The 16868-nt window shown below is 36.0% G+C and overlaps 1 protein-coding gene across 1 annotated transcript in view; it reads left to right on the plus strand.

Moving 5' to 3' along the window:
- BCAS3 (BCAS3 microtubule associated cell migration factor) overlaps positions 1–16868 on the plus strand; it is a 623923-nt gene that overhangs the window by 309940 nt on the left and 297115 nt on the right. Inside the window, exon 18 of the mRNA XM_057499516.1 lies at positions 14213–14257. Coding sequence (XP_057355499.1) covers positions 14213–14257 — 45 coding nt within the window. The remainder of the gene's footprint in view (positions 1–14212; positions 14258–16868) is intronic.

Genomic DNA, 16868 nt, shown 5'->3' on the forward strand with positions numbered 1-16868 from the left:
TCTGGGTCCTCAGTTCCCGCCAGCACCACCTGAACCCCAATCACCCCTCGTCCCCCTAATCCCAGCACCTAGCCAGTAGCCACCAGCCCCGTAGAAGTGACACCAAAATCACCCCATGCTCCTTCCTATATAACCCAGCACCTTTCCCTAATAAAGCAGAATTCTCCGGTGAATTGCTGCTGTGTGTCGCTCCTTTCCTTTCAACCGCTAGTCCCTTCTTGGAGTCTGTGAGTCTGCTGCTGTTTTGTTCCTTCAGTTTTGCTTTATTATTATACTCCACAAATGAGTGAAATCATTTGGCACTTGTCTTTCTCCACCTGGCTTGTTACATTGAGCATAATACCCTCTAGTTCCATCCATGTTGCAAATGGAAGGATTTGTTTTCTTCTTATGGCTGAATAATATTCCACTGTGTATATGTGCCACATCTTCTTTATCCATTCATCTACTGATGGACACATAGGTTGCTTCCATTTCTTGCCTATTGAAAATAGTGCTGTGATAAACATAGGGGTGCGTATGTCTTCTTGAATCCAAGAAGTTGTTTTCTTCAGGTCAATTCCTAGGAGTGGAATTCCTGGGTCAAATGGTATTTCTATTTTAATTTTTTGAGGAACCTCCATATTGATTTCCACAATGACTGAACTAATATTACTACGTTCCCACCAGCAGTGTAGGAGGGTTGCCCTTTCTCCACATCCTTGCCAACATTTGTTGTTGTTTGTCTTTTGGATTTTGGCCATCCTATCTGGTGTGAGATGATATCTCATTGTGGTTTTAATTTGCATTTCTTTGATGATTAGTGATGTGGAGCATCTTTTCATGTGCCTGTTGGCCATCTGATTTTCTTCTTTGGAAAAGTGTCTGTTCAGATCCTCCCCCCATCTTTTAATCAGGTTATTTGATTTTTGGGTGTTGAGGCATGTGAGCTCTTTATATATTTTGGATGTAACCCCTTGTTGGATATGTTGTTTACGAATATGTTCTCCCATACTGTAGGATGCCTTTTTGTTCTACTGATGGTGTCCTTTGCTTTACAGAGCTTTTTAGTTTGATGTAGTCCCATTTCTTCATTTTTGCTTTTGTTCTCCTTGCCCAAGGAGATGTGTTCTGGAAAAAGTAGCTCATATTTATATTCAAGAGATTTTTGCCTGTGATTTCTTCTAAGAGTTTTATGGTTTCATGACTTACATTCAGGTTTTTGATCCATTTTGAGTTTACTTTTGTGTTTGGAGTTAAACAATAATTGTTTCATTCTCTTACATTTAGCAATTCAGTTTTGCCAACACCAGTTGTTGAAGAGGCTTTCACTTCCCCATTATATGTCCATGGCTCCTTTATCATATATTAATTGGCCATATATGTGTGAGTTTATATCTAGGCTCTCTATTCTGTTCCATTGATCTATGGCTCTGTTTTTGTGCCAGTACCAAATTGTTTTGATTCCTATAGCTTTGTAGTAGAGGTTGAAGTTGGGGAGCATAATTTCCCTCAGCTTTAGTCTTCTTTGTCAGAATTGCTTTTGGTATTTGGGATCTTCTGTGGTTCCATATGAATTTTAGAACTATTCTAGTTGAATTAAGAATGCTGTTGATGTTTTGATAGGGATTGCACTGAATCTGTCGATTGCTTTAGGCAGGATGGCCATTTTGACAATATTAATTCTTCCTATCCATGAGCGCAGGATGTTTTTCCATTTATTGATGTCTTTTTTAATATCTCTCATGAGTGTCTTGTAGTTTTCAGTGTTGACCTCCTTGGTTAGGTTTATTCCTAGGTATTTTATTCTTTTTGATGCAATTGTAAATGGAATTGTTTTCCTGATTTCTCTTTCTGCTAGTTCATCATTAGTATATAGGAGTATCACATATATCTGTGTATTAATTTTGTATACTAAAACTTTGCTGAATTTAGTTATTAGTTCTAGTAGTTTGGGGGTGGATTCTTAAGGGTTTTCTATGTAAAATATTGTGTCTTCTGCAAACAGTGACAGTTTAACTTACCAGTGCCTTTTATTTATTTTTGTTTTCTGATTGCTGTGGCTAGGACCTCCAGAACTATGTTGAATAAAAGTGGTGAGAGAGGGCATCCTTGTCTTGTTCCCAATCTTAGAGAAAAAGCTTTCAGCTTTTCACTGTTAAGTATGATGTTGGCTCTGGGTTTATCATATATGGCCTTTATTATGTTGAGGTACATGCCCGCCATACTTATTTTGTTGAGAGTTTTTATCATCAATGGATGTTGAATTTTGTCAAATTCTTTTTCAGTATCTATCGAGATGATCATATGGTTTTTTTCCCTTTTGTTGATGTGGTATATGATGTTGATGGATTTTTGAATATTGTACCATCCTTGCATCCCTGGAATAAATCCTACTTGATCATAATGGATGATCTTTTTGATGTATTTTTTAATTTGGTTTGCTAATATCTTGCTGAGGATTTTTGCATCTATGTTCATGAGGGGTATTGGTCTTTAATTTTCTTTTTTTGTGGTCTTTGCCTGGTTTTGGTGTTAGAGTGATGCTGGCTTCATAGAATGGGTTTGAAAGTATTGCCTTCTCTTCTGTTTTTTGGAAAACTTTAAGGAAGATCAATATTAGGTCTTTTCTAAATGTTTGATAAAATTCAGCAGTGTAGCCATCTGGTGCTTGGATTTTGTTCTTAGGTAGTTTATTGATTAACAGTTTAATTTCATTGCTGTTAATTGGTCTGTTCAGATTTTCTGTTTCTTCTTGAGTCAGTCTCGGTAGGTTGTATTTTCTAGAAAGTTGTCCGTTTCCTCTAGCTTATCCAGTTTGTTAGCATATAATTTTTCATAGTATTCTCTAATAATTCTTTGTATTTCTGTGGTATCTGTAGTGATTTTTTCTTTGTCATTTCTGATTCTGTTTATGTGTGTAGACTCTCTATTTTTCTTGACAATTGCAGCCAGGGGTTTATCTATTTTGTTTATTTTCTTGAAGAACCAGCTCCTGGTTTCATTAATTCTTTCTATTGTTTTATTTTCCTCAATTTTACTTATTTCTGCTCTGATCTTTATTATGTCCTTCCTTCTACTGACTTGAGCCTCATTTGTTCTTTTTCTAGTTTCATTAATTATGAGTTTAGACTGTTCATTTGGTATTGTTCTTCTTTCTTGAGGTAAGTCTGTATTGTAATATACTTTCCTCTTAGAACTACTACCTTTGCTGCATCCCACAAGTTTTGGGTTGTTGAGTTGTTGTTTTCACTTGACTCTATTTATTGCATGATCTCTGTTTTAGTTTGGTCATTGATCCATTGATTATTTAAGCAGCATGTTGTTAAGCCTCTGTGTGTTTGTTGGCTTTTTTTTCCTTGCATAATTTATTTCTAGTTTTATACCTTTGTGGCCTAGTATGTAATCTATTCTTGAAAATGTTCCATGTATCCTTGAGAAGAATGTGTATCTGGCAGCTTTTAGGTGAAATCTTCTATAGATGTGTGTTAGGTCTATCTATTCTAATGTGTTGTTCAGTGCCTCTGTCTGCCTACTTATTTTCTTTCTAGCTGATCTGTTCTTTGGAGTGAGTGGTGTGTTGAAATCTCCTAAAATGAATGCATTGCTTTCTATTTCCCTCTTTAATTCTGTTAGTATTTATTTCACATATTTAGGTGCTCCTCCGTTGGGTGCCCAGATATTTTTAATGGTTATGTCTTTTTGTTGTAGTGACCCCTTTATCATTATGTAATGTCCTTTGTCTCTTGTTACTTTCTTTGTTTTGAAATCTATTTTGCCTGATATAAGTACTGCAAGTCCTACTTTTTTCTCCCTATTATTTTCATAAAATACCTTTTTCCATCCCTTCACTTTTAGTCTGTATATGTCTTTGGGTTTGAAATGAGTCTCTTATAGGCAGCATATAAATGGTTGTTGTTTCTTTATCCATTCTGTAACTCTGTATCTTTGATTGGTGCATTCAGTCTATTTACATTTAGAGTGATTATTGATAGATATGTACTTATTGCCATTGCAGGTTTAGATTTGTGGTTGCGGAACATTCAAGGGCGGCTTCTTTACCATCTAACAATCTAACTTAACTCACTTATTTTGCTATTTCAAACACGTCTAAAGGTTCTTTTTTTTCCTCCCTTTTTCTTCCTCCATGCTTTATATATCAGGTGTCATATTCTGTACTCTTTGTATGTACCTTGACTAACTTTTTGGATAGTTGATTTAATTTTGCACTTATTTGCTTAGTAATTAATCAGTCTACTTCCTTTACTCTGGTTTTATTTTCTCTGGTGACCCCTATTTAGCCTTAGGGGCACTTCCATCTGTAGCAGTCTCTTTAAAGTACACTGTAGAGACAGTTTGTGGGAGGTAAATTCCCTCCACTTTTGTTTTCTTGGAATTGTTTAATCCCTCCTTCAAATTTGAATGATAATCTTGCTGGATAGAGTATTCTTGGTTTGAGGCCCTTCTGTTTCATTACATTGAATATATCATGCCACTTCCTCTGGCCTGTAAGGTTCCTGCTGAGAAGTCTGATGATAGCCTGATGGGGTTTCCTTTGTAAGTGAACTTTTTTTCTCTCTCTGGCTGCTTTCAATACTCTCTTCTTGTCCTTGATCTTTGCCATTTTAATCATTACATGTCTTAGTGTTGTCTTCTGAGGTCCCTTGTTTTGGTAGGTCTCTGCATTTCCATGACCTGATAGACTATGTCTTTCCCCAGATTGAGGATGTTTTCAGCAATTTTTTCTATCCCTTTTTCTCTCTCATCTTCTTCCAGTACCCCAGCAATGCGAATATTGCTCCGTTTGGATTGGTTACACAGTTTCCTTATTATTTTTTCTTTCCTAGAGATCCTTTTTTCTGTCTGTTCCTCAGCTTGTTTGTTTTCCTGTTCTCTAAGTTCTGTTTCATTTACCATCTCCTGTACCTCATCTAATCTACTTTTAAATCCCTCCATTTTAAGTTTCATTTCAGATACTGTACTTTTCAAAGTTTCTGTCTCTATCTTGAAGTCTTCCCTGAGATCTCAACTATTTTTCTGTAGCTCTGTGAGCATGTTTATGATTTTTATTTTGAAATCTTTATCACGAAGATTGGTGATTTCAGTTTCACTTAGCCCTTTTTCTGGTGTCTGTTGGATTCTTGTTTGTACAAAATTTTTTTGCCATTTCATATTTCTAATGATTCCTATGGAATAATTAGTTTGTGTGTGTGTGCTCTCTTGTGCCCAGAAGCTCTTCCTCCTGAATCTGCTCAGCATCTGGAGCAGTGGCAGGGGTCTCTATGCGTGGCAGTGGTGCCTGCTGAGCTGAAAGAGTTATTTCCAGCTTCCTGGCTGCCTTGCCTGCTTCCACTGCCAGGTCCAGTGAGTGGACTGCACATGGAGGAGCCTCTGAGTTATACCCCTATAGCTGCCATAGATGGGGGTCACCCTCTAGCTGGCCTGGCACAATGGTGGGGGCAGCATGTGTGTGTACTGGTACCTGCTGGGAGGAAGGAGCAGCAGGCTGTGTCTCGCAGTAGGCGACCTCAGGGCTGCATTACTATCCAGGAAGATAGAACGTCTGAAGCTCCTGAATGTCCCCAACCTGCTGGGCGTAGCATGCTAGGATGATTTTGTTCACCTCTCCTTTCTTGTGAGCAGCGAGCTCTGTGTAATCCTTTCCCCTGTAGCAGCCCTCTCACTCTTGGGAAGTCTTTCATTGTGCCCACCTTTGTTTTGTCCTAAAGTGGCTGGTTGTGTGTACTTGTTCTCCACAAGTGGATGGAATCGTAGTCTCTCTTAATATTCTGCCTGTCTTTGCTTTCCAACCCCACTAATCTCCAGAGCACCATGTAATGTGGCTTTGTGCTCCTGGAGCAGATCTCCAGGGCTGGGTGTGTAGCAGTCCTTGGCTTCTGTTCTCTGCCTGCTCCGTTTCTCTTCCTCCCTCTTGTGAGTTGTGGTACAGGGAGGGCTTGCTTCCCACAGGATTGCGGCTTTGCTACTTTGCCCTTTTCTGTAAGGTCTTCTCTTTTCCCCACATGTAGGCAGTCTGCTCTGCAGTCTTTGGGTTGCTATTTCAGAATTAGTTGTATTTGCTGTGTTTTCGTGTTAGAAGTGGTTTCGGGAGGAAGTTTCTGCCTCACTTCTCACTCTGCCATCATTTTTTTCCTTCCTTTGTCCAATTTTTAATTGGGTTATTTGTTTTTTGCTATTGATTACAAGAGTTCTTTAAATATTTTAGGTATTAACCTCTATCAGATATATGGTTTGAAATATTTTTTCCCAATCTGTAGGTTCTCTTTTCACATTATTGATTTCTTTTGCTTGCCTAAGCTTTTGTTGATGTAGTCCCACTTGTTTATTTTTAACTTTGTTGCTTGTGCTGTAGATATCATATCCAAAAAAGTCATTTAAGTTTTAACCTATTTTGAGTTAATTTTTGTGAGTGTTGCCAGATACAGGTCCAGTTTCATTCTTATATATATTAACATCCAGTTTTCCCAGCACCACTTACTGTAGAGCCTGTCTTTTCTCTATTGAGTATTCTTTGTTGTTTTTGTTTTTAGGAGGTTACCATTAGGGGAATGCCTCGGGACATGCCTGCTTAGTTGGGGTGGGCAGGTATGCTACCACCTCTCAGTTAGTATATCTGGGAGAATGGTCCCTTTATTCATCAAGTCCTTTCTGACACCTGTTGGGGGTTCCTGCTTTGTAATCCCTTAGCACCCCATACTAATTCCTGTGAGTGCATGTCATACTCAATTTTATCTTTATTTAGGGCCCTTTCACTGGCTGGTTCCTCTTAGAACAGTTACCTCAGATGCCTGTATGATTAAATTTCTCATCCCTTTCAAGTCTTGCCTCAGTTGTCTCTTTCTCAGTGGGTCCTACCTTGACCACTCTGTTTAAAATTTCAGTCTTCATCAGCACCAGAATTCTAGTCTATCTCAAATACTCATATTGAGTATTCTTTGTCCCTTATCAAATAAGACTTGATTGTATGTATTTGGGTTTATTTCTGGGGTTATGATTGTTCCACTGATCTAGTGTTTTTATGCTTTTATCATACTATTTTGATGACTGTATCTTTATAGTATAGCTTGAAATCATGAAGTATAACACCTCTTGCTTTGTTCTCTTCTTTCTCAGGATTGCTTTGGCTATTCAGTGTCCTTTGTGCTTCCATAGGGATTGCACTGAATCTAGATGGCTTTGGGTGGTATTAACATTTTAACAACATTAGTTCTTCCAATCCATGAACATGGGGTAGATTTCTATTTATTTGTGTCATCTTTGAGTTCTTTCATCAGCATCTTATAGTTTTCAGAGTAGAGATTTTTCAACTCCTTAGTTAAATGTATTTCTAAGTATTTTCTTGGTGCTACTGTAAATAAAATGAATAGATTTCAAAAGAAATCCAGTCTTTTATTTCTTATTCAGAAAATTCATTGTTATTGTATAGAAATGCTACTAATTTCTTGTATGGTAATTTTGTGTCCTATAATTCTACTGAATTCATTGATTATATCAACAGTTTTTTGGTTGAGTCTTTAGGATTTTCTATATATAAAATCAGGTTATCTGCAAATAGAGACAACTTTGCTTTTTTCCCCACTCTGATACCTTTTCTTTCTTTTTCTTGATTGATTGCTCTGGCTAGGACTTACAGTACCATGTTGAATATGAATGGTGAGAGTAGGCAAAGCTTTCAACCTTTTGCTTTAAGTGTGATGTTAGCTGAGAGCTTGTCATGAAGCAAATACTGTAATAAAGTGAGTCAAATCAATTTTTTGGTTTCCCAGTGCATATAGGTTATGTTTATACTATACTGTAGTCTTATTAAGTTTGCAGCAGCACTAAGTCTTTAAAAAGAATGTACATACCTTAACTAAAAAGTACTTTATTACTAAAAAATGCTAACCGTTATCTGAGCTTTCAGCAAGCTGTACTCTTGTTGCTTGTTGGGGGGTCTTGCTTTGATGGCTGCTGACTGATGAGGGTGGTAACTGCTGAAGGTTGGGGTGGCTGTGTCAGCTTCTTAAAATTAGATGACCATGTGATTTTCTACATGGATAGACTCTTCCTTTCACAGATGGTTTCTCTGTAGAATGCGATGCCATTTGGGAGCATTTTGCTCACAGTAGAACTTTCAAAATTGGAGTCAACTCTCTCATACCCTGCCACTGCTTTATCTACTGTGTATTATTTTATATATGTAATATTTAATATTCTAGTAATATATTCTAATTATATAATATTCTAAGTCCTTTGTTGTTACTTGAACAATCTTCACAGCATCTTCACCAGGAATAGATTCCATTTCAAGAAACCACTTTCTTTGCTCATCCATAAGAAGCAACTCCTTATCAATTCAAGTCTCATCATGAGACTGCAGCAGTTTGTCACATCTTCAGGCTCCATTTCTAATTTTAGTTCTTTTTCTCTTTCTACTACATCTGTGGTTACATCCTCCACTGAAGTCTTGAACCCCTCAAAGTCATCCAGTAGAGTTGGAATCAGCTTCTTCCAAACTTCTGTTGATGTTGATATTTTGACCTCTTCCCAAGAATCATCAATGTGCTTAATGGCATTAAAATGGTGACTCCTTTCCGGAAGGCTTTCAACTTGCTTTGCCCCAGATACATCAGAGCAAAACCAGATACATCCCAGATACACTGTCTATGGCAGCTATAGCCTTAAAAAAAAAATTTCTTGAATAATAAGACTTAAAATTTGAAATGATTCCTTGATCTATGACTGCAGAATGGGTGTAGTGCTAGCAGGCTAGACAACAAAATTTGTCTCATTTTACATCTCCATCAGAGTTCTCAGGTGACCAGGTGCATTATCAATGAGCAGTAATATTTTGAAAGGAATCTCTTTTTCTGAGCAGTAGGTCTCAACAGTGGGCTTAGAAATTCAGTAAACCATGTTGTAAACAGGTATGCTATCATGCAGGCTTTGTTTCATTTCAAGAGCACAGGCAGAGTAGATGTAGCATAATTCTTAAATGCTCAAGGATTTTTAGTGTCATGAGCATTGGCTTCAACTTAAAGTCACCAGCTGGATTAGTCCCTAACAAGAGATTCAGCCTGGCCTTTGAAGCTTTGACTCCAGGCATTGACTTCTCTCTAGCTATGAAAGTCCTAAATGGCATCTCCTTCCAATAGAAGGCTGTTTTGTCTACATTGAGAGTTTTTTGGTTAGTGGAGTATTCATTATCTTAGCTGGATCTTTTGGATAACTTGCTGCAGCTTCTCAATCAGCACTTGCTGCTTCCCCTTGCACTTTTATGTTATAGAGATGTTTTCTTTCCTTAAGCTTCATGAACCAGTCTCTCCCAGCTTCAGACTTTTCTTCTGCAGCTTCTTCACCTCTCTCAGTTTTCCTGGATTTGAAGAGAGTTAAGACCTTGCTTTGGATTAGCCTTTGGTTTAAGGGAAAATTGTGGCCAGTCTGATTTATCCAGACCACCAAAACTTTCTCCATATGAGCAGTAAGGCTGTTTCACTTTATCATTCTTGTGCTGTAGTAGCACTTAAAATGTTCTTCACAAACTTTTCCTTTGCATTCCTAACTTGGCTCACTGTTGGGTACAAGAGGCCCAGCTTTCAGCCTGTCTCAGCGTAAACATGCCTTCTTCACTAAACTTAATCATTTCTAGCATTTGATTTAAAGTGAGAGACTCTTGCTAGGATTATTGATTGGCATAATTTCAATACTGTTGTATCTCAGGGAATAGGAAGGCCTGAGGAGAGGAAGAGAGATAGAGGAAAGGCTGGCCAATGTAGTTCAAACACATAAAACTGTTACTAATTAAGTTTGCCATCTTATATGGGTATGTTTTGTGGTGCCACCAAATAATTATTAACATCAAACATCACTAATCACAGATCAGCATAACAAGTATAATAATAATCAAGAAGTTTGAAAGATTGGGAGAATTACCAAAATGTGAGAGAGAGATGAAGTCAGGAAATGCTGTTGGAAAAATGGCACCAATAGACTTGCTTGATGCAGGGTTACAACAAGTCTTCAGTTTGTGAAAAATGCAGTATCTGTGCAAAACATAATAAAGCAAAGCACACTGAAATGAAGTTGCCTGTATGTTGAGATGTGTTCCTTCTATGCCTAATTGTTAAATCTTTATCATGATGAATGTTAAATTTTATCAAATGCTTTTTCTGCATCTATTGAGATGATCATATAAAGATGATCTTTTCTTTCATTCTCTTAATTTGTCTTACATTCAACAATCCTTGCATCCCTGGGATATATCCTATTTGATCATGGCGAATAATACTTTCAATGTGCTGCTGAATTAGGTTTGTTACTCTTTTTATTGAGAATTTTTGTATCTGCATTCATCAGATATTAGCCTGTCATTTCCTTTTCTAGGGTCCTTTTCTGGTTTTGATTTCAGAATAAAACTGGCTTCGTAAAATGAATTTGGGAGCATTCCCTCCTCTTTGATTTTTTGGAAGAGTTTAAGAATGGTGTTAATTTTTCTTTAAATGTTGGTGAAATTCATCGGTGAAGCCACCTGGTCCTGGATTTTCCTTTGTTGGGAGATTTTTTATTACTGACTCAATTTCCTTACTAGTAATTGATCTATTTCTTCTTGATTCAGTCTTGGTAAGTTGTATGTTTCTAAGAATTTTTCCATTTCTTCTTGATTGTCCCATTGATTAACATATAGTTGTTCACAGTAGATATTGGGCTCATTCTAATATCTACTATGTGATAGTGCCTGAATTCTCAGGTAGGATCTGATTAGTTGAAAAAGAGAACTTTCAGAGTATGTTATAGAATTTTTCTCCTAGACTCCAACTAAGAGAACTAAGTTCTTTAACTCTGAAGCTGATTGAACCTAATCATCATTAATACCTTTTAGCCCTTGATTTGGGTTATAGAGGATTTCAGCATGCTCCCAAATCAAATTGTTTTCCTTTTCCTTACATTAAAAAAATCTTCACATGTATCTTAGCCAGTAAGACCAAAGCTTTTGTTGTACTATGTGGCATTCAAAAAGAATGAACCAGTTCAAAAACTTATATAACATTAATGGTATAAAGCCCAATTCCTTCCTGTCTTCTGGGAATCCTAGAAGAAACCCTTTGAGAACCAGTGGCCAAGTCATTGCATGCTGGACTATAAATAAGTTTATAGTAAATATTTCTGGATTTTTAGTCTCTTGGTTAGTCCTGATGTTTTTAGTCAGAATTCAACTTAAAAAGTACATAATCATGACAAAGTGAATAGGTTTTATATGGCAGGAGTATTAAGCCTGCTGACATTTAATAGTGTTTCAAAAACACACAAGTTCTTAGTATCTGAATATGATAATTTGAATTGCGTATGTTACTATAGACAATTTTAATTCAGCATATGCTCTCACTCGCATATTCCTTTCCTCCTTCTAACCACCCTCATGTAAAACCACAACTGTGGGATTTTGGAGGGAGAAGGGTGAGTCATAGGTGTAGACAGCTGGATCACGGACTTGTCCTTTGTGACTTTATATTTTCATTCTTTTGCTACTGAGGAAAGATGAAACAGGCACATTTCAAAAGAACAGCTGACACTACCCATACAGAGCCAGTAATTATGTCAGTCACTCTAATTCTTTGGGGTTTGTGGCTCTTTTTTTACATGTACCTGGCAGAGTTCCAGTTTGTAGAGTACATAAAAAGTGGGTGAGTTTAGGTTGGGAGCATGCCAGGGGACCTGAGGAGTGGGTCCTCACCTTGTTCCCGCAGTCTGTTTTCTCCTTGAGCTGTGTTACCCAGGAGATCCTTATTTGACTGAAGAAGAATGACTTTTGACTCACACAACTGGGTCATATTGTGAACAGTGAGATCCCTATTGTCTTTAAACTTGACAGTGTGGTGTCTGGAGAGTTGGGATTGCCGGAAAGGAAATGGCTGTAGAAATCTTCCTTTTGGTAGCATGCTGCTACTGCCTGGAAAGGAAAACCTAGGAGATTTTTTAAGCTTCTGTTTAATTTATTTGGCTAATATATGTTTCCTTTTTACATATAAGGAAACCTAACCTTGGAAAAAAGCATTTACTGGGTCTTATGGGTAGGGAACATCAGCTGGTCTTGTGAAGTATAGAAACTTAGGTTTTGTTTCATGTTTGTTTGGTTGGTTTTGGGGGTCAATAGAGAAACCTTTTAAATCATAAAAGACTAAAACAAAACTTTTGAATTCTTTACCATGCATCAGCTGTATTCTGATATTTGGAATGAGATGGGAGACTGTCCAATGTTGAAACAATATGCAGTGAAGAGCAACTCATGCCTTGATATTCCATATTGCAGTGATTCTGTCAGAATCATTTGGACTGTATAGTTATTTCAGGTGTCCTGCCTAATGAAGGAAATGAAAGTTGCTGGGTTCTTTGTGCAACAATCACGTCTTCATTTTGGAGGTATTTGTGGACATACAGAAGCATACTGAATCTTCCATTTTCTGATTGTTTCTGCATGGCATCTCCATGTTACTGAGATTTTAAATCTTCAAATGGTCTCAGTTATTTAAATGGATGTTTGTCATAGTGCAGGATGAACTCCGGAAACATTTTTGTTTCCATTGTAATCAGTGGTAGTGATTCATGAAATAAGATAAGGGGACTGTGACTAACTTTTTAAAAAATTAATGAAATATAATAGAATAAAATGTAATTTTGTTCCTGGTTCTGTAAAGCAGCTTTGTCATTGCCTAGGAGCTTGTCAAAAATATAGAATCGCAAGCTGTACACAGACCTACCCTGTTAGAATATGTATTAATCTTCAGTGTAACTAAATCCCAACATTAATGTTTACAAAACATTGAAATTGAAAATAGTAAAGTTGATTACAAACAAAAAACTCATTAGTTGAATTGTTTCAATTTGTGTTTCAATTTCTGTATGTTCATGTACAGAGCTTACACCTTAAAATATATTTATACGGGGTCGCAGTTAAAAAAAAGTTTGGAATCTACTGTTTTAAAAAATGAAGATGATGACATATCTCTCGTTGTAGTCTTAGCATTAACTATGAGAGAGATTTCCTTGCTTTGTATTTATACTATCTCTAAATTTCTTTTCTTTCTTTATTTTTCTTCCCCAATATCTCGGTTCTTCCAAATCACTCTTCTAATTAGTATCTCTTACTTTTCTGTTCCCTTCTCTGTATCTTCTGTGATACAGTCCTCAAAACTGTACTCAGTGTTGTGAAAGCATTTTCCCCATTTCAGTTTGTGGCCAATACACTCGACTCACTGGGAGATTAATGTGAATTGGTAGGGTTTTTTTTTTTTTTAATGTTTGTAGCACCAAAGTTGAAAATATCCAGGTTTTGCCAGTGTGCTTTCCTTTTTGATTTGTTGTCTTCCTTCCAAATGTCAGATGCCTCAGCAACATTTTGTTTTGGGTATAACTAAATCAGTCCGTCTTTTTTGTGTGCATATATCCATAGCATGTCTTAAATGCTGTGAACAGAATATTAAAGAGAAATATGTGTAGCATTAAAGTCTGAATTTGTATTGCTAGTTGTATTTAAGAAAAGCAGTTGTGGCTTTAGTTTACTGTATTCCAGCCTAGCCCAGTGCAGGCCAGGCAGAAGCAGCTGACCTCCTGTGTCACTATTAAGAGAAACATTAATTCCCTGAACATGACCCTAAATGGAAATAAGTCATACTACTTGTGTTTAGGGTTTGTTCCTTTGGTTGGCAATATGCAGGTCAACTTACATTAACAAGCAGCTTAGAAAATATGTGGTTTCTTTCTCTGGCTCTCAGACTGCAACTGGTGAACAGCAAACAATGCTTATCCAATTTTTTTAGTTATATTTAGCTAGTTTTAAGCATTTTGTGTCACACAACCTCACCTCTGTTGCTATTGATCCCACTCTTTTCTTCATCTGATTATTCCATTTAACCTGTACTTTGTTTTAAACGGCCTCAGAAGTGAAATTCATTTTATTTTGCCCTTAGGGAACCCTACAGGGGTGCTCCAGAAAAGGGGGAGAAACAGAACATTTTGAAATCTCTAACCCTATGAAAATGAAGGGACTTGTTATTACACCTCATTCTGTTTACTGGTTATATCAAACTGATTAGTCTCAACAGCAGAATTGCAAATGATTACTAATCTTTTCAGTTATTTTATCCAAAATCTATAACAGTATGCTGTGCATGTATTTGTTAATGTTAAATGAGTTTTCCTCTAATTTTTTGTGCATTTTCCCCCCTTTTCCATGAAGGCCTTATCTGTTTGGAGCGGGGTGTTTTTCCATAAAAGCTCCATGGTGAGTCCCAGTTCAGTCCCGCATGCCTAATTCATTTGCTGTACTCTCAGAAAATGACTACTCTGTTTTGTACTTTTGTTTTCAGTTGCATGGCCTGATCACAGATAGATGCACCGGCTTACTGAGTGATCTGTAGATGGGACATAATGGTGATATTTAAGTTTTAAAAGAGCAGTTTACTTGGTTTCACTTCATTTCTTGAAAAGTCAAGTAAAAAAATCACAAATTAATATTAAAAAAAAGAAATTAGAAGTATTCTCTCCTATGGCTAGTAGTGTATTAGACAAGGCTAACACCCAAGCTTAAAGCTTTGAGTAGTACAGTGGTAGAAGTTCCTACATCTCAGGCTGAACATTTGAAGGCATGATTTATTTTGAAATATAAATATATTGAAGATATACTAAAAATACCCTACAAATTTTTGCTGCATCTTATTTGGGAGCAAGAACAAGTGTCAGTTCTGCTTTGAATAGTTTAAGGTATTTAAGGTATTTAAGGAGCACAAAGAGGAAATTTGTGTTTTACATAAAAACTCCTAAATATTTTATTATCTTGAGTTATTAGCATTCTCACCATAACTTATTTAGTAAATTCTTATGTAATAATGCATAAAATATAACTTTGCCAGTCTTAGATATAATCAAGGAAAAGAAAGTGAGAATATTGAATACTTTTATGTAAAGATATGTAAGTAGAATGTTTTTAGAATCTGGTTTATTTAACATAATGGTTAACAGTCAGGCTCAGAATCAAACTGCCTAGGTCTTAAATCCCAACTCTTAAACTTACTCCCTGTGTGATCTTGTGAATTTTCTAAAATCTTTCTGTTTCTTGCTTTCCTTTTTTATTAAATGGAGTTGCCAGGAGTACCTACCTCATAGGTTCATTGTGAGGATTCAGTGAACTAACAATATAAATAGCTTAAAACTGCCCGGCATATAGTAAGAGCTCAATAAGTGTTAGCTGCTATTACCATGAATGTAATTTTTAAAAAGAAGCTCCTTTAAATCAGGTCATTGTTTGCTTTTAAAAATAATTGGGCCAGTAGAAAGTTTTGGGCAATGTAAGGTGTATCAATCTTATAAATCTAGTTAGAATATCTAAAAAAGTTTTGCTACATACATATGTAGTTCTTGTAACTGCTACTGGGAATTGTTCATACTGTCCCATTATACTAGACAAAACTTTCCAGTCTTTTTTTCTGGGACAAAAAGAAGCTGAAGCTTCTTAAAGGTATAGTATAATTTGACAGAAACTAATTTCAGTGTTTATGTGCCACAGAAACATCTGAAAATTTCATCATCATATAAGAATAGGATGACAAATAATCATAAAATTTCCTTCTTGAAATGCAGCAGCAAAATTAGGACATGGTTTATAAAACTATTCTAAACAATTCAGGGTATAAATGAGTAAAAGTTCCATGAAAGTCAATCTTTATTCTTTTTGTTTAACCAGATTTCTTTCAAAAACAAATAAAATACATGGATCTTAGGAGCTTAGAGTGAGCTGTCGGTTTTTAAATGCCAGATTCAGCATATGACAAAATTTATTTGTAGGCTAAACTTAGAATTAAACTCCATCTCAGGATGAAGTTTTCATTCTAAGTACAAAGAGTTTTAGTGTGTTAATAAAGATTGAAGTTTTAGCATAGAAATAAAGATGGAGTAACAAATGTTATATGTTAAGTAAGAAAAGTCCATTCTATCAACAGCTTATGCGCTCCTCAAATTTAAGCAAAAGCACTTGTCAACTAAAAATGATTTGAGGTTGAAACAAGATTAAAAGAGCCAGATTAAAGAAAAGGATATATGAAATATAGTAGACTTCTAAATCATTGCCTGTCTTTTGGAAGACTGCTTTGTGGTTTGTTTGATGCCATCGTTAGCTCACAAGAAACTCGTTTTTAGTCACTTATACTAGCCTAAAAGATGCTCCTTTAAAATACGTTCCTTTCCTAGTGGTGCATGTTTTTCCCATTAAGATCTTAATGAAACCTCAAATTAAGGCAGCAAAATGAATATGCATTTGACAATTTCTTCCCTGTTGTTTATAAGAGCTTCTTTGTCTTAACAGTTTTTGCTATTTTTCCATGATATTTAGTTTTCAACCTGAGAATGTTTTTATTTACCATTATGAAATGAAATAGTATGCTAAATATATATGGTATAGTATTTTCAGTTGCAGGGCAATATTTGCATTTTGGAAGAATATAAAATTATTGTAGTTCTTAAAATATTATGTATAAAAATTTCTTTAAAATTATGACTTTCAGTCAGGTTGCAATATTTATATTTACCTAAGCTGTTGCTTTTGATAGATCAGTTTCTACATTTTCTTCATTCTTTGGTAAACTGGTATAAGTGTTTAAATTCATGCAGTTTCAGATGAGTCTGTGCAAATAACAAACTAAGTTTGTTGGAAAGTTAGCTGTATAGGCCATCTTCAGCATTTTAGCCATTTCATACGTTCGGGGGATTATATGTCCTTCAGGATATTTCAATTTCAATGACGGCATAAAATAATGTAAAAGAATCACACATGATATACTTATTTAATACAGAAATTTTAAGAGAAATAACCATTGTGAATTTTTAAAAATGAATTTTGC

This window comes from Manis pentadactyla, chromosome 4 (assembly GCF_030020395.1).
Source record: "Manis pentadactyla isolate mManPen7 chromosome 4, mManPen7.hap1, whole genome shotgun sequence".
Taxonomy (NCBI): Eukaryota; Metazoa; Chordata; class Mammalia; order Pholidota; family Manidae; genus Manis; species Manis pentadactyla.